At 34.5% G+C, this 26,460-nt stretch overlaps 1 protein-coding gene across 1 annotated transcript in view; it reads right to left on the reverse strand.

The window, feature by feature from the left end:
* LOC106867680 (dynein axonemal heavy chain 6-like) overlaps positions 1-26,460 on the reverse strand; it is a 367,549-nt gene that overhangs the window by 239,905 nt on the left and 101,184 nt on the right. The window contains exons 30-31 of the mRNA XM_089362433.1: positions 25,879-26,004; positions 23,433-23,588 (exon numbers count right to left, since the gene is read on the reverse strand). Of these exons, the coding sequence (XP_089218559.1) occupies positions 23,433-23,588; positions 25,879-26,004 (282 nt within the window). The remainder of the gene's footprint in view (positions 1-23,432; positions 23,589-25,878; positions 26,005-26,460) is intronic.

Below are 26,460 nucleotides of genomic sequence, written 5' to 3' on the forward strand. Positions count from 1 at the left end.
CTCAAAATCAATTTCATCTAAATATTAAGAAAATTCCTCCAAACCCTCACCCAGCACCAAAAACAAAAGCATCAATAATTGAGAAGTATTTTAAATGTTTAATGATTCAGTCAAATATTTGCGAAAGTGGATGAACACATAGTAGAATAAATATGCATATAAATTAATGAAGACCTGTTTACAAAGCTCTATGACTCCATCATTGCCACCCAAAACAAAATATATTCTTAAAGGTGAACAGAATTAGTATTGAGAGGAAAATTCATAAAAATAAATTTTAGATCTAAACTTGATTGGAAGGTGATTTGAAAAGAGAGTTGAAACTAAAACAAGAACATCGCAGTGTAGTGATGATAACTACTTAAAACATACACATATTATAAATAGTATGACTATTGTATTTCACTTTTGTTAGATTTTTTTTTTAAACCAATATATATTTTTATATGTCAATGTCTTTGATCAAAACTTTGTCTCTCTCTTACCCACAAATACACATATACACATGTACACACACACACACACACACACACACACACACACACACACACACACACTCCATTCAGAGATGTTTCAGTCTTATTAATCTTTCTCAGCAAAGCATATTTATTTTAGAAAAACTGTTTAGGAGTGCTGAGAAAACCACTCGGATTTCAGTTTCAGTTGGTTGAAGTTTTTCAATTCACTATATTGCACATGTGGGTCTCTACCATCTCTTATTTCTTTACTTGTTTTGGTCATTAGACTGCTAGGCAAAACAAATTTGCCTCAGAAGTGATCTCAAGAGCAACAGATAGAGTATTTCACCATAGTTATAATTATCAATGTTGTGTAGCAGTATCAAAATAAGCAATTTGCTGGTTTGCAGTTGTGTTACATAAGCAGAATAAATTCAAATTATATAACAGAAGCAGCTCTATAATAAAAACATTTTCAATACAACATACTTAATATATGCGTGTTGTTTAAACACCAGAAGCAACAATTTTTTTTTTTTTTTTGCATTTAAAAAGAAAAGAGGAAAGGATAGAGACAAGGCAGTCATGGATGTCATAAATTGGCACTCTGTGGTTACAATGACAAGGGTTCCAGTTGATCCAATCAACAAAACAGCCTGCTTGTAAAATTAATGTGCAAGTGGCTGAGCACTCCACAGTCATGTAGCACTAACAAAGTTCTCAAGGAGATTCAACATGTCACAGAACGTGATAAGGCTGGCCCTTTGAAATACAGGAATAACTTGTGTTTGCCGACTGAGTTGACTGGAGCAATATGAAATAAAAGTGTCTTGCTCAAGGACACAATGTGTCACTAGATACTGAACTCACAATCTTACGTTCATAAGCCAACTTCCCTAACCATTTCACCACAAGCCTTCACAGATGTCATAAAGTTGAGATGGTCATGGCTGGCATGCCTTTGATCTTACATTTGTTCAATCATTGTTGACCTGGGGCTAAAAAACAACAACAGTGACAGATTATTTCAATTACTGGAGCTGTCAAAGATTTTTGTAACTATTTCTTTTCGCTTCAGAATATTCTGAAATGTCTTCTTTTTTAAGAATCACACTATTTTTTCATGCTTCCCTTAATAAATTAATTTGATTAAACCATTTTAGACAAAAGGGTTATAATAACAGTTGAAATCAGAGTGATGCCTACACTCAGCTAGAAAGGGTTTAAGACAAGTAAAATAACATGTTTTGTCATGAGAGAGATAACACAATCATTGAACAATGATTTAAACCTCATCTTGTTAACTTTACACCCAGTAATAATATTCAGAATATTGATTGAATCTTTGAAACCTCAACCTATTATTAAGCACGTAAACTGGAGAGGATCAATATGTTGAACACCAGATTCCAGTGCTTTTGTTGTGTTTGGTGTGGCTAAATAATTAGGGTCGTTGAACAATTTCAGCTGCTAGACACAACCAATGGTTAATTTCAATGAATGGATGGTGCAAAATGAATGGATAGAACAAAAGTAATTCTGCCTTTTCTGATAATGCTTTTACTCTTTGCAATTTCACTGTCTTTTCAACTCAACACTCAATGACATTACCTGTCAATTAACTAAACCTGCTGAAATTTAAGGTGATATAGTATGGTCTAACACTTTAGCATTTACATCAGCCATATCCAGCCAGAATAATCCACCTGTTTTATCTTCAGATTGGCCAGATCCAGCCTTTTACACCTACTCTAAAATGTCATTCTAAAAATGAACAACCATGTCACTGAAATCTCAAAGCTTCAAGGTAATGCATGACTAGTTCAAATCAATGTCAATAAATAAACATTATGTTTGACAGAGAAATCTGAATGCTAAAGGGTTAAACAGGTCACTGAACTATATTTTCCAACTGTTTCTACCATGAAAGAAATTTTATATATATATATATATATATATATATATATATATATAGATGAAGATTGATATGGCCAATCTATGGGGTAACCCTGTGTTTCATGTCCATAAAGCACTTGAAGCTAAAGGTTTTATGGATTTGAAACCCAGGGTAACCCCATAGACAATAACTTAGAGTGTTTTAGGATTTACTGATGATTCATGTATATATATATATATATATATATATATATATATATAGGCGTAGGAGTGGCTGTGTGATAGGTAGCTTGCTTCTTGAACCACATGGTTCCGGGTTCAGTCCCACTGCATGGCACTTTGGGCAAGTGCCTTCTACTATAGCCTCGGGCTGACCAAAGCCTTGTGAGTGGATTTGGTAGACGGAAACTGAAAGAAGCTTGTCGTATATATGTATATATATATATATATATATATATATATATATATATATATATATATATATATATATATATATGTGTGTGTGTGTGTGTGTGTGTGTGTGTGTGTGTGTGTGTGTATGTTTGTGTGTCTGTGTTTGTCCAGCCCCAGGCCAGCAGTGTTTGGGGTCTGAAGATATGCCATAAGGCTAAACTCCTCATGAGCAAGAAACCCAGGGTAACCCCATAAACCGGCCTACCCTAATATAATATTAATTGTTCTACATCTTAGAGAGTGCTTCTCCTCTGGATTTATGTATTTCTACAAACAATACATATATATATAATATTAATTAATTATTTATTTGCAGGATGCAATTGATCAGCACCAACATGAGGGAGTCAGCATATATTCTTTATGAGCCAAATATTAAATGTTAAATTTTAATTCGCTTGATGAAAATGTTTTTCTTTTTTTTTTTTTTCATGATACATTTGATTTGTTTATCAATAAAAAAAAACACATCTGAAACAGTTGCAGTGAACTTCAACCCATTTGTGTACTTGTGTGTGTGTGTGTGTGTGTGTGTGTGTGTGTGTGTGTGTGTGTGTGTGTGTATCAACACATGTGTTTATATATATATAAACTTGGCCTTGTACACTATGAGCCATATGTCCTCATAAAGTTGCTACTTAACTCCATGATTAGTAGTGCTGAGCAAACAAATGAACGACAAATCTCTCCTTCAGTATCAATGCTAACGAATTTCAAGCAACATGCCTCTATGATCTATTGACCAATTCCCAACAGGTAAGTGGATCCAACTGCTAAGTGAACTGATGCATTTTGAATTAAGGCTCCAAGCATAAAGGCATATCGCCAGTAAACCATTACCACATTCCAAAATCTTTAGCACTTCACTGCTTCCATTTCCAACTATATTTGTTGTATTAGAAATGCTGATTCTGGTGACAGCCGGCTCTTAACCTTAATATATTTCTCATAAAACAACTGAGTCGATATGAACAGGAATAGCTTTATATTCGTGTAATAAAATTCTGAAAATACCTACATGTAAAATTTGCTTTCATTATCATCATCGTCATCAACAACAACATTTAATGTCTGTTTTCCATGCTGGCATGGGTTGGGCGGTTTGACAGGAACTAACAAGGCCAGGTGTCACACCTAGCTGGTTTTTACATGACACCAGCACCCACACCAATACTTTTTACATGACACCTTGGTTTTAGGATCCCAATTCTGTTGTGGAGAGCAAGTCTTCTCAAGTACAGCAATGTGCCACATGCATGTGTGCGTGCGCATGTGTGTGTGTGTGTAACCATAAAAACACATTTAAACTAAATTAATACTAAATACACCAGGATAAAGTTAATTATTATAAAAGCATCCTACTATTCTCTTGTTGCTACAAAGAGAAGGAATATTCTGGAATATTCTGCAACATTATAAAAACTTGTATGATAAAATATTGCAGTTATAACACATGCATCTGTCCAAACATGAAACCTTGTTCCACCCACAGCCATGCACAAATAAACAACAGTTATGAAGATCAAATTAAAATACAAAAATGAAAGAAACAAAATAACTTTGGCAGCAGTTAGTTATTTGCTTGATTAATACATGTCTATTCTTAAATAGATATACAAAGAATTTTCTAGAAAGTCACTGGTGTAGAAATGTATAATTAATACTTCCATTGATTTATTTACACTCACCACTAATTAAAACATTTTCCTCTACAATTACAGTATTCAATGGCAGAATACCAGTCTTGCATACTTTGGTGTTTACCTATCTAAATTCTGAAGTTCTATTTTAGTTTTCACTGTCCATTAGAGAGGCAATACTTCGTGTGGGGTGGGTATATGTGAGTGTAGATAATTGGGTAGGAAGCAACAGAGAGAGAGAGAGAGAACAAGTAGAGATAAAAGTAAAGGTGAGAAGATGAGATGCAAATGATACAGGCAGAAAGGAAAGGAGAAAACATGGAAAAAAGAGAAGCAGGAGATTATATACACTATTATAAGCTGGAGTCCAGATGAGCACACATATCAACTATCTTCATAGATATTTTATATGGTATATTCATAGACATTTTATATGGTATATACATAGATATTTTATATAGCATATTCGTAGGTATTTTATATTGTATATTCACAGGTATTTTATATGGCATATTCATGGATATTTTACATGGTATATTCACAGATATTTTATATAGTATATTCACAGATATCTTATATGGCATATTAATAGATATTTTATATGGTATATTCACTGATATTTTATATGGTACATTCATAGATATCTTATATGGTATATTCAGTTATTATATATGGTATATTCATAGATATTTTTATAAACACACGCGCACACACGCACGCACGCACACACATACACACACACATCAATGAAGTACAGTGTGGATACTGGATGAAAACATGTTGAACATTGTAACTTCAGATGTATGAAATAAATGGCTTGTCTACGACAGTTGCTACATTCAATAATAAGGAAAATGGTAGGTACTTTTTGGTTATCTCACCCCCATTAAAAAATTGCCATTAAAAAATTGGGTTATCTCCCCACTGAAAAGTTGAGTTTATGAGACGACAACAGATCAGATTAAAAGAGTTAGATCCTTTTGATTCAATACTTCAACACATTGTTGACTTTTGGGTTCCTCAATAGGGAGGAGGAGGAGGACAACGATGATGATGATGTACTGCATAAGTTTATAAATTGCTGTCTTCATAGACATAGACATAGGTGCAGGAGTGGCTGTGTGGTAAGTAGCTTGCCTACCAACCACATGGTTCCAGGTTCAGTACCACTGTGTGGCACCTTGGGCAAGTGTCTTCTACTATAGCCTCGGGCCGAGTGGATTTGGTAGACGGAAACTGAAAGAAGCCCATCGTATATATATATATATATATATATATATATATATATATATATATATGTGTGTGTTTGTGTGTCTGTGTTTGTCCCCCACCATCACTTGACAACCGATGCTGGTGTGTTTACGTCCCCGTAACTTAGCGGTTCGGCATAAGAGACCGGTAGAATAAGTACTAGGCTTACAAAGAATAAGTCCTGGGTCGATTTGTTCGACTAAAGGCGGTGCTCCAGCATGGCCACAGTCAAATGACTGAAACAAGTAAAGAAAGAAAAGAATACATGAAAATGGTAAAGGATGTCATGTTGTTTGTCTTGTTATTTACTTATTTATTTATCTTTAAAATCTGTTGAACTGCATTATCACAATATCACATGAAAATCAATGGGAAAATTAACTTCACATTACAGGATTTCAAATTACAGCAAGTTTATCATGAATTCATTATATCTGAAATGCAGTGGGATCTTGTATAATTCTAGACATTTGTCCGAAACCAGAAAGAGAAATCATTGAGCTAAATACAACCAAATGGAAAAAATTACATTGTTACTCTAAAGTTGCAATGGAATATAATAAAATAAGTACCAGAGCCCAATGGAATCGGTGTAGAAATGATGAAAACAAATGAACCATTAGCACTAGAGTTGATTGAAAAAAAAATTCCTGAGGTGGTTAAAGCATAACAACAGATTATCTGATGAATGGAAGAATAGAATAATGAAAAAAATACATAACAAAAAATAATAATAATAATAATAATAATAATAATAATAATAATAATAATAATAATAATACTAGCAATTATTAATGATGCAAATGTGAAGAAGAATAATTGGTCAGAGATTTTATTATGGTCAGAGTTGTATTGCCTAATATCATTTATGTAAACTATCATTGATTATATAAAATATAGAGCAGAATGATTCCGAGGGCCTACAGCCCTCTAGAAATAAATTTCTGTAATGTCTGTGCTTTTTACAGGGCTACATGCTTATATATATGTGTGTGTGTGTGTGTGTGTGTGTGTGTGTGTGTGTATATATATATGCTTATATATATATTTATTTATATATATATATATATATATATATATATATATATATATATATATATATATATATATATATATATATATGCTTATCTATATATGTGTGTGTGTGTGTATATATATATACATGCCTTTTCTGTTTTCTTCTTTACCTCACTTTGAACCTATTATATACCCATTTCAGCTCTCTATATTTTCATATAAATTCCCAAACAATTTCAATTACCTCTCACATTCTTTTTCTATTTTTTATTTTTTTATTTTACATTTTATATTTTGCATCTTTTATTCGAATATTTTTTTCATTTTTATTATTTATTAACATATTATATCCCTAATACACAGGACCTAGCTGAGGTGATGGTTTGTGTTGGTAGGCTACACGGTCATAGCAGATGAGGAAGTATCTCACATAGGTGGAGACTGTCTTGGACACTGCTGAGAGAGTTGCCTGGTTTACCTGAGCAAATACCAACAAATGATGGATGTAGAAATGCATTGCAATGGGGCATTCCTCCACCCCAAATAACTCTAATTATGCAAAGAAAATAAGCTATCCTTACCAATATAAATATGTAGTGGGTTATGTTTCCTTACAACGATTTTTACTGGAAGCTTTTGTATGTATATATCCTGGTTTCCCTAGTCTTCTACAAAAATCAGGATATTTTGTCTGAAGATAGCTTACATAAACCACAGGCAATCTGCAGCCCACAGAACTTACTTAATGGCACACATGATGAAAAGTTAGCTTTAATTTTTTTGTAGTGCAGCCTACCTGATGATGAACCGTGTCTCATGTGGCCCACTTCTCAAAAAAATGCTGCTCACATTTGGCTTTGATTTTAATGCAGCATTGAAATAACTATGTATGATCTTTAACAGACTATATCATCATAAGTATATGTGTATGTATGTGTGTATATATATGTATGTATGAGTATATGTGTATGTATGTGTATATGTGTCTGTCTGTCTATGTATATGTGCCTGTCTGTCTATGTATGTGTGTGCATGTGAAAGAGTACATGACTATATATTTGCATTTATATGTACATATACACACATAGAAATCCAAAGAGTGCGTATGGAGATGGAAATATACATATGTAGTGGGGAATATTGAGTCAGACAAACAGGCAGACACACAGGAAGGCCTGTATGCATACATATTCATATTGTAAACACATTCCTCTTATTACATTTCCATATGCTTTCATTCAAATTGCTATTTTTAAAAGCATAGCTTTTAGCAAATGTCTTTCTTATTCCCATTATTCCTGACCATGTCTTTCCATTCTTGTTGTTTAGTCATAGGTCAACCTTGATCAAGCAGACTTATGATTAATGGTATTCCAGATATGAACATCCTGTCTTCTTTCTCAGGACCAAATTCTCTAATGTGCCTTTTTTTTTTTTTTTTTTTTTTTTTGAAGAAATAGTAAGTTGTGATTTGAGGGAAATTTGCCTGCTATTTCTAACTGTGTAAGCAGACTTATGATCAATGTTATTCCAGATGTGACCATCCTGTCTTCTTTCTCAGAACCAAATTCTCTAATTTACCATTTTTACCTCCACCTAAGTGAAGGCGGAAATATTGTTTTCAGTCATGTTTGTTTGTTTGTTTGTCCATGAAGACGATATCTCAAGAACCGCTGGATGAATTCAGATGAAACCTTCAGGGATGTTTGGCCTCATGACTGGCATGAACTGATTAGATTTGGGGATTGATCCAGTACCAGACAAGGATTCTGGATTATTTTTCCATTCTGTTTTATAAATTTTTGAGAGCAGTCAAGTTTATTTCAGATATTCTCATTTTAAAAATCATCTCTGGCTAATCGTTGAGAGGACATTGGTGTTGCCTTGGCAGAGGTTTGTGCTCTCTGAGTGCGCTTGTTATTTTGTTTTGAAGAGATGGTAAGGTGTGATTTGAGGAAAATTTGCCTGCTATTTCTGACTGCGTTATTCCAGATATGACCATCCTGTCTTTTCTGCTGTTTTTTTTTCCCCCCTCCAGGACCAAAGCTCTCTCATTCACTCTTCCCATGTACTTTTTAGACTTAGTATAATCAAGGACTTCCTTATTTCATCTATCTTTCCATTTTTAAATAAAAGAGTGATTTGATGGAAATTCACCTTCTATTTCTAGCAACACATATGTCCCATGTTCCAGGTAGCTTTCAGATGCAGTGCATCTAAAACAACATTATCTAATATCCCCGTCCATTTTTAAGATGGCAATTTCAGGGAGAACTGGCTGGTAGTTTTAGTGGTCAAGCATTATCCCGATGGGAGAACACCTTTCATCTTGAAACCAAAGATGGTCGTTTTTCTTCTAGTGCTGACTTGACTGACTGGTTGAATGACTAAATACAGAAGCTTCTTAGGATCATATTTCCATGTGAAAAGAAGAATGTTTCCAATCATGCTATTTTGCTATTGTTTTTTCTACCAATAAGCCAAAGAAAATACATGGATTAAAAGTATATGGATTTCAATATATACATATATATATATATGTATATATATATATAAGGTGAGCTGGCAGAATTGTTAGCATACCAGGCAAAATGCTTAGCAGTATTTCATCTGTCTTTACATTCTGAGTTCAAATTCTGCCGAGGTCAGCCAGTGTGCTAATGATTCTGCCAGCTCACTGCCTGTATATCCAATAGATATTATATCCTCAGCATCCATTGATTTTGAGGGATCATGGAGTTTGCGCTCTAGATATTAACATTATTAAAATGAACAAATCCCTTCAGTTCCAACTCACATCATCATCGCCACCACCATCATCACCATCATCACCATCATCAAGATTTTACACTTGCTTCCAAAGCTGTTGGAAAGGTTGTCAGAGTCATTGCCCCCTTCTTGGAGTTGGTGGCCTACATCTTCCTCATAGATTCTAGTTTTTGGCATTAGTTATATCTATGGCTGGTTAGCCAGCAGAGTGAATATACAAGAGAATGGTTGCAGAAGATGAACTTACAATAAAATGAAGAAATAAGAAAGAATATGATGAAGAAACAGAGTGAACTGGGGTGACAGTGTAAAAAAATGAGGAGAAACAGGAGAGACAACGTTAGGTGAGGTAATGGAAGAGAGACAGTAATGGCCGGTTGTAAAAAGAGAGAATAAGAGACCAGTGGTAACCATATGTTTACTTGCGATAGAAAGAACAAATGAGAGATAGTCATAGGAATGGCTAATGGTAACAATAACAAGTGATGTGGGGTGAGGGAGTGGTGACTAGCAGTGAAGGTGAGTAATACTAGGGGTAAGAAACAGATCACAAGTGTTGAGTAGTTATGGAGATGGGTAATGCTGAGAGACTGATGGATGCCAATAAGGAGTGACATGGAGGAGAGGAAGTGATGGTTAGCATTACTGAAGGTGGGTATTGAATATCAACAGTTCTGAGGCTAACCCTTGTTACTCAGGCATCATGATGGGAAGGAGAGAAGAGTAGAGTGGGAGTGGGAGCATGAAATTGAGTATCTTTTATTTTTTACTTGTTTACAGTTGTTAGACTGTGGCCATGCTGGGGCACCACCCTGAAGCAGTTTTAGCAGAACGAATCAATCCCAATACTATAATTTTTTTGCTATGCCTGGTATTTATTTTATCAGTTTTATTTTGCCAAACCACTAAGTTACAAGGATGTAAATACACCAACACCAGTTGCCAAGTGGTGGTACGGGACAAACATAGACACAAAGACACACACACACACACACACACACACAAGCTTCTTCCAGTTTCCATTCACTAAATCCACTCACAAGGATTTGGTCAGCCTGAGACTATAGTGGAAGACACTTGCCCAGAGTTCCATACAGTGGGACTGAACCTGGAACCATGCGGTTGGGAAGCAAGCTTCTTACCACACAGCCATGCCTGCACCTATTACAAATCCATTTCTCTCATTTCATGGGCAGAATGTCATAGTGAACAGGAATGGCAATAAGCAACAGAGAGGTGAGAGGATTCCATTGACTTTGAGTGTTCAGTGCTTCTTTATATTACTGCCATTCTTCATATGCATCACAGACACAACATACCAGCACCGTCTCCATTCTTTCACATATCTGATGTCTCTTATATGCAGTTTCTCTCAGCTAAATTGTACTTCATCGCTCTCTGCATCTAGTGTGTATGGTATTTGTGAGTGTGTGGTATGTGTGTGTATATGCATGTATTTGTTCATGTATCTTGTAAATAATTGAAAATGCCAACTAGACAATATTTTAGCGAATGAAAAAAGATAGTGGCTGGTAACAGTAGTAAAGCATTAGACTAAGTGCTTTGCAGTTGTTCATTGTCTCTTTACGGTCTGAGTTCAAATCCCACCAAAGCTAGTTCAGCTTCTTTTTCTTTCTGGAGTCAATAAAATGACAACCATTTGAGTCAACTCAGAGAAGGAGGTTTCTTCTACATTTGTGAATTGGTGCCAATGTTGGAATGCAATTAGATAATGTAATCTTAGATAAACCTCTAAGATAGGATGGTCACAATTGGAATGCTTTTGATCAGCCTGTTCAATTAAGATCAACCTGATTGGTACTAAACAACAACAAACTTCTTATTACTGTACACAAAAAAGATTAACTCTATACCAGTGATACATTCACAGTACATTTTTACATGTGTGTGTGTGCATGTGTGTGTGCATATGTGTGTGTGCATGTGTGTGCATGCATGTGTGTACATGTGTGTGCATGCATGTGTGTGTAGGCATGCAAACATGTGTATGTATGTATGTGTGTATGTATGTATGGACGAATGGACAGATGTATGCATCATGCATTCATTTATATCTATATATGCTACAGACACATACAGAGGTATGGCAGGGAGGAGGCAGTGGTGGCAACAGCAGTAGCAGCAGCAACAGCCGCTGTAGCAGCTGCAGATGCAGCAGCACCACCACCACCAGCAGCAGTTGTTGTTGTTGTTGTTGCAGTGATTGAAAAAAGGTGATATAAAGAACATGTTTCAAGGCATGTATCCATTCATTAAAGAAGTCTTGTAATACCCACCACCACCCACACACACACCCAAAAGTCTTGAAATAGAAGACTTCACTGAGTGTTTTTTATTTATTTATTTTTATATTGGTTAAAATTATTTCTAAATCATAAATTACCATTTCAATTCAATTCTGTAAGGGAAGGTTTTACAAAGCAAACAAAAGTATGATAATAATAATAATTAATAATAATAATAATAATAATAATAATAATAATAATAATAATAATAATAATAATAATAATGAAGAAACCAGCACAAAGAAGTGCTGGTGTCAGCTATTTGATGATTAATTCTGCTGAAAGAGAAATAAGTGCTTCGGCCAATGTAGAATGATATGGCACTCAAGTGAAACATTAGAGCAAGAACTGCGGTGGGATTCATAAACAGAGATTATTCATTGATTTGGTTTAATATAGCCACAATTCAGACAGTTGTTTGACTATAGAAACATTCTCTTGTTCATTCATTAATTTTGTTTGTTTATCTGATTTCGTCAATCCATCATTTATTTCGCCAGGCAGACAAGTATTCAGACTAGAAGGCAGTCATCAATTTGTTTATCAATTTATTTTATGCATTTACTACTTAAACCTTTTTAAATAAAAAGAAAATTGTCCAATATTATTCTTAGTAAACTTTTAAAATGCTCTCTTAGTTATTATGCATTCACTTGCATTAGCTATTTCTTGGAATTTGTTGCATTTTTTTTTCCTTCTGTTAATGAATTTCAGCATCAGATTTTCACACTAATTTTAATAAAATATATGCAAATACTTTCAGATTCGTTATGAATTTAGATAGTCCAAAACTCTTATTATCAGAAAATTTTACATTCATGATATAAGCCAGGAGTGTCCAAAGTGGTCGATATTGACCCCTGGTGGGTCAATGGGACTATTCAAGGGGTAGATGAATGCACATCTACTTTATTATTATTATTTATTTATTTTCTTGTACATGCCTGGGGGTTGATGAGGGGTCAAGGATTCCATGAAGAGGTCGATGGTCTAAAACAGGGGTTTTCAAACTTTTTGACTTGCAGACCCCTTTATATTTCAGGCTTTACCTTAGGGACCCCTTATAAACGCTTATGAAATTTATACATAAATATTTGCTTAAAATAACATATTTTTACATTTATTTATTTAACAGTATTTAACAAATAGGTTTATTGTCAATTAAAAGATTTCGATTAAAAAACATATATAAAATCAAATTGCCCATAAAAAGTATTTACTGTCCACGGACCCCCTGGTCTAAAACATTTGGGGACCCCTGATATAAACAAAATGTAATCCAACAAAGGAGCTTCTATGCAGTTCATCTGATTGCTAGAAAAAGCAGTCAAATCTTACTCGCCTCAAGCTCTACAATCTTATAAAAATACATTGGTCAATGTGGTCCGGGGTGCATTCATCATCATTATCATCATTTTTATATCCACTTTTCCATGCTGGTATGGGTCACATGAAATTTTGTTGGGGCAGATTTTCTATGGTTGGATGCTCTTCCTGTTGCTAAGCCTCATCTGTTTCCAGGTAAAGTAATATTTTCTCCTGGTTAAAAGTGCTTTTCACAGAAGACTAGAAACAAACAGCACTGTTTGTATGATGGTAATGCTCATTTGAAACCATCATGTGACGTCAACCATCACTCGATGGTTGACATAGTATATCTACAATAATGTCTTTTGCTCACTTCTACATTATTGAAGCGATTACTACTTCTATCCAAGCCTATCTACTGCTCCACTAATCTTCCTCTTGGCAACACTACTGTAGTCCACCACTTTTAGAGTACTTATTTCATTGCGCTCCAAACCCTGAATTAAATATTTTACTCAATTCTTACATTTTTTTTCTATCCAGGCATCATCTCTCTAGAATTCTCTCCCTTCCCAAGTTTTCCTTTCCTACAGAAGTTCAAGTTGGACAACAATCACATCAAATTTATTAGATTCCTTTGTCCTTTCCACATCCTGGATGTTGCAGTAAATGGGAGGGTCACTGCTTTCATATAGCTCAATGGAACAAAATCCTTAAGTACTGAGACTTGCCAGTGAACCATTTCTTCCAGCCTGTGGTATTTGAGATGTTTGGAGAGGCTTGGCTGCTAACAACAAAGTCTTTGTTATCATTGGCAGCTCACCTTATCAAGGTGTCAGATGATGCCCAAGAGAGTGCTTAGCTGTTCCAACCCCTTAGCCTTGCCATTGCCTGTGGTAATGCTGTGAGCATGTTGGCTTGCTTCAGTAAGCTCCACTGAATCTTGTGGTATGTGACCAGTTGAGGCACTTGGTGTTGAAGGCACTTGGTGTTGAAGGCACTTGGTGTTGAAGGCATTTGGTGTTGAAGGCACTTGGTGTTGAAGGCACTTGGTGTTGAAGGCACTTGGTGTTCTTTGTTTTTTCTTTCTTTCTTCCTCTTCTTTTTTTTTTCATTTCTTCACTCATATTTGTTTTCTTCAGTTTTGGATTTGTATTTTAATGTGGTTTTGCATTATATATGTACCACATACATACATGTTATATCTTCTTTTTTTTATCATTTTACTTGTTTCAGTCATTAGACTGTGGCCATGCTGGGGCACCACCTTCAATTTTTAGTTGAATGAATCAAACTCAGGATTTCTTTTTTTAAGCCTGGTACTTATTCTATTGGTTTCTTTTGGTAAACCACTAAGTTACGGGGACACAAACACACCAACACCAGTTGTCAAGCCAGTGGAGGTGGAGACAAACACAGACACAAAGACACACACACACACACATATATATCATCATCCTCATCATCATCACCGTTTAACGTCTGCTTTCCATGCTGGCATGGGTTGGACAGTTTGACTGAGGACTGGCAAGCAAGGAGGCTGCACCAGGCTACAATCTGTTTGATCTGGCAAGGTTTCTACAGCTGGATACCCTTCCTAATGCCAACTATTCCAAGAATGTAGTGGGTGCTTTTCACATGCCACTGGCACAGGAGCCAGTCAGGCAGCACTGGCACTGACCACACACATATATATATATATATATATATATATATATATATATATATATATATATATATATATATATATATATATATGGAAAATGTGACAAGGTAGAAAATGCTAAAATAATTTTATCGTGAAGTACATTTTAGTACCGGTTTCCCTCTTTTAGACTTTCTCAACTAAGAGCAAAATAAGAAAAACAATTAAATTGGAGAAAAAAGTCTGTCTCTCTATTTCTTTGTGAATGCCTGGTTGGTTGGTTGGTTGGTTGGTTGGTTGGTTGGTTGGCAGGCAGGCAGGTAGGTAGGTAGTAGTAAATTTGAAGGAATAGTTTGGGTACAAACAATTGATGGTTTAAGCACACACACACATATATATATATATATAAAACTAAGATGAGAAAATAGAGAGGTAATTAATAAATAATTATTTATTAATTAAAAAAATCGACAAACATCCCTTACAGCTGCTTCAATTCAGACCCTTAGAAAATTATTAAATTATATTAAGAATTATTTGAAAGTCAAATCATTTCAGAGGTAGATAAAGATATACAAAATAGGTGTTTAATTTCTGCATGCTGAGTAAATGGCTACAAACTGTTAACTGATAAAATTTATACATAAAGAACATAGTATAAAAATGGTAGAGACCTTGGAAGGGGAGTAAGGTTGTGTATAATGGAGTTGTAAAACAATATATTCATATAATGTTCAATATTCTCTGTATAGGTAACTAACAAGTACTTTCATAGAATTTTAATATCCCTGAATGAGGTTTGCAACCTTTAATTGTGCTTTTGTATGTGTGTGTATATATATATATATATATATATATATATATATACACACGTACATATATATATATTTACATGACAGGCTTCTTTCAGTTTTTTATTTCTTTATTACCCACAAGGGGCTAAACATAGAGGTGACAAACAAGGACACACAAAGGGATTAAGTTGATTACATCGACCCCAGTGCGTAATTGGTACTTTATTTATCGACCCCAAGAGGATGAAAGGCAAAGTCAACCTTGGCGGAATTGAACTCAGAACATAACGGCAGACGAAATACCGCTAAGCATTTCGCTCGGTGTGCTAACATTTCTGCCAGCTCACCGCCTTTCAGTTTCTGTCAACCAAATCCAATTACAAAGCTTTGGTTGGTTCAAAACTACAGTAGAAGACACTTGCCCAAGGTACCACACAGTGGGACTGAACATGGAACCATGTAGTTGGCAAGCAAGTTTCTTACCACACAGCCACTCCTGTGCCTATATAGTTAATATATTATCAAAAAAATGAGTGGCAGTTTCATGGAAAAGGAAGCCAAATTCATGGAATACAATTTTATCAAATCTCAGGATTTAGAACTTTAAGAAAAAAATATTTACAGCAATATCTGCATAGCAGTTGATTATCATTCACATATTTCCCTTGAATTGAGAAGTATTCACATGCATAGTAAAAGTTCATAATAAAAAAAAATGTTTTAGAATTACAAAATATATTCAGTAAGCTTCGATATTCAAAATATCAATCCAATGTAGGTTAAAGATAATATAATATTTTTTTCTTGCAAATTTCTTTTACAATTCCCCATTTCACATCAATTTTCCCCCATGCTAACATCTATTCATTCGCTAGATACTATATATACAATATTTTTTCCTTTTTTTTTTTTTTTTTTGCTACCTCATTTCTCAAGTTTATTCACTGTTCAGCAATAAATATTAAATAATTCTAATCTTCAGTCACTTTCTTTTCACCTGTATATATATATATATATATATATATATATATATACATGCATATATATATATATATATATATATATATATATATATATATATATATATACACACATACATGTATATATATATATATATATATATATATATATGTATACACACACACACACACACACACACACACACGTGCATATCGCCGATTGTTCTTTCTATAAGAACATTCTTGTACATCTTCTGTTCCACTGGCATATAACTGACTGGTACTAACTACATTATTAAATATAATCTGGTTAACCAAGAAGATGACTAATTCACGTAGCAACCCACTTTTGCCTTTAGTAAATGTGTAACAATACCAGAGTGCTCAACAGGTTTATTGAATTACATAACATTTTTCATTATTGTGTGCCAAAATTACTTCAGGTTATATTGTTAAACCCTCAAATGTCGGAAATTCTGCTTCTATTCCTTGTTATATCAGGAAGTTTGATTTGTAATAGTATTGTATTATGTATAGCAGACATGAAGTAGGAATAAGACAGGTAATGAAAATAGTAAAAACAATAGTAGCAATAAATTGGAAGTTTAATGGCTAGCTAAAAGCTAAGTAGTATTTTCTAATGAAATAACTATTTCTAGAGAAATTCATACAATTGTAGAGCCATGATAGCCACTTAAAATGCACATTTATCATTATATTCATTTTTATTTTATTTTTGTAATAATTAAATATCAGGCTTGAAAAATAAGTACTGGGGTTGGTTCATTTGACTAAAACCATTTAAGGATGCAGTCCAATGACTGAAGCAGTTAAAAGGAAAATGATAAAAGATCTCAGAAATACTGGGAATTGCAATCAGAAAATTTCTAACTTTAATCAATTTTTTTTTTTTTTTTCAGAGAAATCTTTCTCTAACTGTAGCATAGTTTATATGAAGGACTGTGGAATAGTGTTAAATCAGTGTAGAAAGCTATGCCAAGGCAAACTGAAAATAAAAGAGTTTACATTTTTGCCTTAAGTCTAAATATTTCAGATTTAAAGCCCCTTATCAAGAGAAAAATACAAAACAGGCTTAGATCTGCTCTATAGAGATATATGGAGAAGTTGAGAAGTTGTAGCATGTGAATATTGGAGCAAATTAGCACTATGCAACTCTTCACTGTTATCAATGGAAGCCTTAAGTTTATTAAAAAGGATAATCTTATTAATCCACAGGTCTCCAATATTCCATTCTGTGACTTTAATGAAGAACATAATATCTTGGAAATGGCATTTCTCCAGTCAATTTTTAACAGAAGAAGCATTTGTATGCATATCTTCTTTAACACAAGTATGCGGCTTACAAACAGTGCATCAGCCACAAGATCCACTACATTTATTACAAACCATGTGGTACAACAAGTAGGCCTACAAATATATGTCCACATTGCTGATGAGGTAGCTAGCCAGTATGCATACATTGTTGGCACATGTGGACCGATTCCTAGACAGACATTCTCTCAGGAAAGGACCAGAGAACACTAGTTGTATGTTCAGTCCCTTTCTATACAGCTGTGATTTTTATCATTAAAGCATGGCAGCTTCGGTGAAAGAATATTGTTGCAAATGGTCTGAATATTATTGGAAGGTTTTTGAATTAGGCCAGTATCTCTCAAAGAATTGTAGGTAACCATTACATTGTGTAACATGCTTTTTGTCCTTGGGTAGCAACTCTTATTTCCTATTTGCTTACTCCTAGAAAGTATGAAAAATGATGAGCAAATCTGTGGTATTGAGCAGAATATTTGCTATAATGATATTTCTGATTCAGCAACTCAGCACTGGATCTGCTTGAAATGTAATGGAAAATAGGTCAGTTTCAAATCATTGATGTCCATGTCATAAAAGCAAAGTTTGAAGGGAATAGTAGACAGAAACTGAAAGAAACCCATCATATAAATATATATATATAGATAGATATATACACACACATACACACACACACACACACATACACACACACACACACACACATACACACACACACATATGCATGAGTGTCTTTATGTCTGTGTTTGTCCCCCACCTTCATTAGACTCAGTCAAGTGGATTTCTTTGAACATAGCCTAAGACATCTGTATGTGTAGTATACAGCAACTGTCTCAGACGTAGGAGCAATGCTCCAATGTGGAGCATACCTGAGATCTGTAGAGGGCAGATTTATCAGCATCTTTTCTTGTTTCAGTCATTAGACTGCAGCCATGCTGGGGCACCAACTTTTATATTTATTCAGAAACAGATTTATGTAAAGCAAGATGGAGGGGCATAGCTCAAAAAGTAACAATTGCATAAAGGAGCAGAATATGTTCTTTAATAAGGAACAAGAACAAAGACTGTATAGTTTTGCAAGTTCTGTCCAACCCATGCCAGCACAGAAATCAGATGTTAAATGATGATGACGGTTATGATGGTGGTGATGATGATGATCATCATCATCATCATGGTAATGATGATAATGATGACAATCATCATGATGGTGATAGTGATGATGATGATGATGATGAACTTCAAAATGTTTGTAAATGTTTGAAAGCTTGAAGTATAAATAGAAGTTAAATACTTTATACAACCAAAACAAGCTGGAATTAATTCATCTGAGAGACTCAACAAAATGGAAGACATTTTAAACTGGTAAGTAGAATTAACAAAAACAAGTGTGGCTTGGTGTCAGGTGTCAATGTGTGGTTAAGAAGGTCGCTTCCCAACCAAGTGGTTTCAGATTCAATCCCACAACATGGCAACTCGAGCAAATGTCTTCCACTATATCCCTGGGTCAACCAATGTTCTTGTAAGTGAATTTGGTAGATGGAAACTGTGTGGAAGCTCAATGTATATGTCTGTGGGTGGGTGCTTGTAAGAATGTATGGATATGGACATGGGATTCTGTGTAGGTGTGCCTTTGTGTTTGTCCCCCTCCCCTGCCCTAAACCTAAGCCTAACCACTTGACAACTGGTGTTTCTTTGTTTATGACCTCACCTCTAACTTAGCAGTTAGAGGTGTTAATAGTTAGTATAAAAACTATTCTAGCAAAATTTCAGAATAGAGAGTCCCACGTTCCTTAAGAGTACAAAAACTTACAAACCCTAAATGACAGCCCCAGCAAAGGCATCATAAAATATTAGAGGGCAGAGTCTAGCTTTATCATAACTAAATTGAGAAGAAAAACAGAAGTGTTCATAGGCGTGGCAGTGTGGTAAGAAGCTTGCTTCACAACCACATGGTTCTGGGTTCAGTCCCACTGTGTGACATCCTGGGTAAATATCTTTTCTTATAGCTTCAGTGGGTATCTTCTCCTATAGCCTCAGACCAAACCATTCTGAGTCGATTTTGTAGACAGAAACCGAAAAAAGCCCTTCGTATATGTGTGTGTGTGTTTGTCCCCGACCACCACCACTTGACAACCAGTGTTGGTGTGTTTACATCCCTGTAATTTAGTAGCTTGGAAAAAAAGAGACCCCTAGAAGAAGTACCAGGCTTGAAAAGAGAAAAAGAACGGGACGATTCATTTGACTAAAAATTCTTTAAGGTGGTGCCCCAGTATGGCCGCATTCTAATGACTGAAACAAGTGAACGCTAATAGATAAAAGATTGTCAGAGAAAATAAAGATATGCAAATCGTTGATTGCAAAAAGAGGGAGAGAGAGAGAGAGAGAGAGAGAGAGAGAGAGAGAGGTGCAATGTAAGGGAAATAACTTTTGCAGCCTTCTAATATCAAGTGGTCCACCTTGCTTTCAAAATGATCAGCTTTCTTGCTATAAAATATAGACGTGCAAATGTTGACGAAATGGGTTGCCCTACATTTTTAGTTTTCTTCTTCCAGCGAGTCCCAGTTGTCGTCGCCACTGTTGCCTAATTCCCTGTCTGCCTGTCTGGCTAGCCTTACATAATATATTACGTATGTACCGAAACTGAATCACTTAAATCATTTTTCTATGTAACAATGGATTTGCTGGAAATCAATATCAATCAGAACTGAGACTTATTTTCAGATATTATATATGCAAATATGCATATATATATGCGTATATATATATATATATATAATTTAAAAGAGTTCCAACTCTGTCTGTTTTTTATGTTTTATTTATATTCTTATAAAATTAATGTGGGATATAGAATATGGAATATATAATACAAATAGTAAAATGAAATGAAGTATTGAATGTCTTATTGAATATATGAAATATTGAGTATTAAATATATAAGGATTAGTATACTTTCCTGCCTCATGGCAGTCATCAAGGTCCCATATATATGCACACATATATACACTTACATATATATGTACATACATATATAAACATACATGTCTATACACACACACGCACATACACACATTTTTTATATAAGTTTCAGTCCGAGGACTGCGGCCATGCTGGGGCACTGCTTTTTTTCTCTGCTACATTTTCACTATACCTCCTCTGATGTGTGATATTTGATAGATGAAGGATTTTGATGTTGCTGCCCTCATTTGTGTTTCTTGCCTTGAGGTAGGTTAATCTGGAACTCTTGTCAGAAGGAGATCCAGTTTTGTTTTGAAAAAGTCTGCATCTACACCATGCAGATCTCTCAGGATTTGTGGAAGGATATTGCAGAGCTGTGGGCCTTTGAAGCCCAACCTGTTGCAGTATCTGGTTCTGTATTCTGATAGCTATGTTGAGGTTTTTGGTACTATGCAGAGGCACTCCATCTTGATGTCTATGTAACTGACAATGCCAAAATTTGGCACAAGTTTTTCTATGATTTTCCAGATGTATATTACTGCATATTTTTCCTGCCTTCAGTTCAGGGAGAAGAGTCTTAACTCTTTCAGTTTCTCCCAGTAGCTGATATGTCGCATTGAAATTATAGTAACTAATGAATTTATATACAATTACATACAATTATAAATATTTAGGGGTGAAAAAAGTATTCATACAGAATAAATTTATGAGTTTTTATGCCACAAAATATTGTTAAAATAATTTATTTTTTTTTACTAGAACTTTCTTGTTTGTTCCAATAATCTTATCAGTGGTCATTTTTAAGTGTCAAAACGCTAGCTTCTTCATTCAGCACTGAGACAACATAAAGTAATGTTGTAATAATGGCGAAAAGTAAAGAACTCACAAATTCAGTGAAAAACTTAATTATTGAACAGTGGAAAACAGGTAAATGTTACAGGAAAATATCAGAGACCCTTTGTATTCCATTTTCTACCATATCTTCATTTATTCAAAGATATAAAAAATCGGGAACTGTTGAAAACAGAATAAGATCCGGTGCACTACACAAGATTTCCCCTAGATCTTTAAGAAAAATGAAGTGAAGTATCGAAAAAAATGCAATGATGACCAGAAAGGAGTTGCAAGAAGATTTGTTAGCTTCAGGGACTAGTGTTACGCTATGAACAATCAGCAATGAACTTCATAGGAATGAAATGAAGTCATGTTCTCCTAGAAAAACTCCGTTGTTGACTAAAAGGCATAGAGATGCCCATCTTATCTGCTGATGAATATGGTAGGTTTTTGAAAGACATCAGCTTCATGTTTATCTACAAACACTCTTTTATATATTGAGGTATATGTCTTTATCCTTTTTATTTGTTACTTGTTTCAGTCATTAGACTGTGGTCATGCTGGGGCAACACCTTGAATTTTTAGTCAAATGAATTGACCCCAGTACTTACTTTTTAAGCCTGGTACTTATTCTATTAGTCTTTTTTGCTGAACCACCAAGTTATAGGGTTGCAAACACACCAACACTGGTTGTCAAGTGGTGGTGGGGGACAAACATAAACACAAAGACACACACACATAAATGCATAGAAACATATATATATATATATACATACATACATATATATATATATATATATATATATATATATATATATATATATATATATATATATATATAAATATATATATATACACATTCAAAGCAATGATTAGTAATATTATGAAACCAGTATGCTTTTGAATCTCTTTAAGAACTCACAATAATGACTTTTATTACTTTTATTCCTACCTTTGTCCATCTAATTGTATATATCTATCGTTACTTTTCATAAAAAGCCTTTACTTTTTTTGATTTCCAATGTGTATTTTTGCTTATTTTGCTTATTTTTCTTTCCCCTTACATTTCCACGTGTAGTTTCTATTTTGTTTTTGTAACATATTTCTATTATATATATATATATATATATATATATATATATATATCTTGGCATGATTAAATTTATATATATATATATATATATATATAAATTTAATCATGCCAAGACCTATAATCCTTTAAGGGATGTTTGGACCCTAGTTCTCCAGTTTTTACCAGTGTTCAGTGAAAAACTAAATATGTTAATTTTGCCTTGATGGATATGAGTATTTAAATTATTTATGAATGAGAAAAAGAGGAAAATGGAGAAATTGACACATAGACATCAGTTTATTCAAAGATATTCAGATTAATATAATATGAAATTCTTATCCCTACAGCCGTTTCCATAACCAATTAATTCAATTAGAGGAATTAAATTAAATTAATTTTAAAATTTCATGTTTAGACTGGTTAATTAGGTATTTCATCAGGGGAGAATTTTCCAGAAAGGAGTTACATTCCAACATGTTGGTCAACCTGACTTCAAACTACTTTCTTTTTACACAACTGTTAGCTAAACCCGAGAAAAGTAAGTAGGGGTGCAAATCTTGATTTTGCACCCACTAAAAATTTAAGGAAGTGTGCTTGCATCCCCTGCACCCCCTATTCCCAGAACCCTGAATGACCATGTGTCCACATATACATGAAGAGGCTCTATTTCAACAAAATTAAGGTTAATGTAGAACATTCTTCTCTTTCAAATGAGTAGGCTACTTGAAAAAAAAAATTATTCTTACCGTTAAGGGTGTTATAACAAGTCTTGAAGAAGCCCCAAGGTACTCGTAACCATAGAAATAATCGGAATTAGACATATGGATAATACACATGTCTGTGGTGGTATCCCAATAATAGCGGAGTTGTTTCTGCCAATCAAAGCTCTCAATGCTGTCAACCTAGTGGATTCGACAGAAAAAGTATTCACAGAAAGTAACAGAAAATTAAATAAGCATTTATCTGAATTACATTGACACAACAATGAAAAACTTATTCTGCTAATACATTTACAAAACTAAAGAGAAAGAAATATTTCAGATATGTGAAAAATAAAAATTATTAAAAACTAAATTACATTTCAAATGCCTTCCATATAAAAAGGAAAACAGTTTACATATTAAATGTGTCAAACAGTAAAGAAGTTAACAGGAAATCTTTCTCTCTTTTCTCATATAGTTTATTTAATATTATTTCTTTAACTGTATTCAAACAAATATTAATCAAATTTATATGTTTTTAACTTCAAGAAATAACTGAGAAAACAGAAAATATTGAGGAAACAGAAAATATGACAAAACTTTCCTGGAATAATTCTAAGTGATTTATTTACACTATTAATAATAATATCCAAGCAAGAGGTTTTCCTTAATTGATATTACATTTAATTACCAGGCTTAATCAAATTTTCATACTTAGATTCTAAAAGATTTTTTTTTGATTTAAGAGAGTAGTTTCCTATTAACACATCACCACCACCACCACCATCATCATTTAACATCCACTGTCCATGCTGGCATGGGTTGGACAGTTTGACCAGAGCTGACAAGCTGGAGAGCTGCACCAGACTCCAGTCTGAGCACAGTTTTTATGGCTGGATGCCCTTCCTAATGCCAACTGCTATACTGATTGTTGGATATAGTTAACCAAATTCATTTAACACTGAGTGCTTTATAGATATCTGCCTGGATTTTTTTATTTATTTTACTTCTTATATACATCATCATCATCATCATCGTCATCATCATCATTTAGTGTTTGCTTTCCATGCTGGCATGGGTTAGATGGTTTGACTAGAACTGGCAAGCCGGAGAGCTGTACCAGGTTCCAGGTCTGATTTGGCGTGGTTTCTACAGCTGGATGCCCTTCCTAATGCCATATATATATATATATATATATATATATATATATATATATATATATATATATATATATGTATATATGTATGTATGTATGTATGTATATTATATATATATTATATATATATATATATATATATATATATATATTATATATATATATATATATATATATATATATTATATATATATATATATATATATATATATATATATATATATATATATATATATATATATATATTATAAATCAATATTATTATTACTATTCTGAATATTCTAGAATTCAATGAAAGAGGAAGAAATGAAAATATAATTTAAGTAAAGAATGAGTTTTATTTAACTAATAAAATACAGGTATTGTAAATACAGTAAAATACAATACTGTGCTGTAAGGGAGCACTCTGTTGGTTACGATAATGAGGGTCCCAGCTGATATGGTCAACATAAGAGCTTGCTCACGAAATTAAGATGCAAGTGGCTGAGCACTCCACAGACATGTGTACCCTTAACATAGTTCTCAGGGAGATTCAGCATGACACAGAGTGCGACAAGGCTGGCCCTTTGAAATACAGGTATTGCTCATTTTTGCCAGCTGAGTGGACTGGAGCAACATGAAAATGAAGTGTCTTGCTCAAGGACACAACGTGTCACTGGGAATTGAACTCATGACCTTACAATCATGAGCTGAATGCCCTAACCACTAAGCCATGCACCTTCATCGTACTGTACTTTGAGAAGCAACAATCTATTTTAGATACTGCAGAATTCTCTTGACTCAATCCAACTACACTTTTTCTGGAATTTTTTTTTTTTTTCTGGGAACTGGTTGCTTGAGAGTTCCGCTTATTTAAATATAGCCTGACCGGGAGTTTACTGTATATCCGTTCTAAACCATCAATAAAGATAAGCATTGCAACAATGATGATAATAACAATGATAAGGTGATCAAGTGTGCAAGGAGGAGGAGGAGGAGGAGGGGGGGAGGAAGAGGAAGATGAGGAGGAGGAAGAAGAGGAGGAGGAGGAGGAAGAGGAGGAGGAAGAGGCGGAGGAGGAAGAAGAGGAGGAGGAAGAGGCGGAGGAGGAAGAGGCGGAGGAGGAAGAGGCGGAGGAGGAAGAGGCGGAGGAGGAAGAGGCGGAGGAGGAAGAGGCGGAGGAGGAAGAGGCGGAGGAGGAAGAGGCGGAGGAGGAAGAGGCGGAGGAGGAAGAGGCGGAGGAGGAAGAGGCGGAGGAGGAAGAGGCGGAGGAGGAAGAGGCGGAGGAGGATAACAACAAGCATGAGTACAAATAGGACGCTGTTAACATCTATTTTAATCAATGAATTCACAAACCTTTTTCTTAACTAATTCAGAGATAATATCCCGAGCATTGACTTTTGTGGTAATTAAAGCACACACTGTAGCTCTGTTCAGCTTTGATAGTTTCCCACTCACAAGAGAAGCAAGCTGGTTCAAATCCTAGAAAAGTAATGTTTAAAAGAAAATTAACTATAAAAACATTACATGTAGTTTTTATATATTTGCAAATATTATTTCTTTTCTATGCGTAACATCATTTTTCTGCACTAGCCTACTGGGTTCCCAAGCATGACCATCTAAGACTACAGATATTATCCAACCACCTCACTCATGTTCTGCCCCTAGGTCTCCTGCCAGTTGGCCCAGCTTGAAGAACCCTCTTTGCAGTCCTTTTCTGCAGCATTCTAACCATATGTAAGTGCAGGTGTGGCTGTATAGTAAGAAGCTTGCATCCCAACCAAATGGTTCCAGGGTCACTGCGGGGCACTTTGGGCAAGTATCTTCTACTATAGCTGCCTCAGGCCAACCAGTGGATTTGGTTGATAGAAACTGAAAGAAGCCCGTCATATATATCTGTGTGTGTGTGTGTTTATGTCTTTGTATCTGGTCATCCCC

Source organism: Octopus bimaculoides, chromosome 14 (assembly GCF_046866305.1).
Source record: "Octopus bimaculoides isolate indiv1 chromosome 14, ASM4686630v1, whole genome shotgun sequence".
NCBI lineage: Eukaryota > Metazoa > Mollusca > Cephalopoda > Octopoda > Octopodidae > Octopus > Octopus bimaculoides.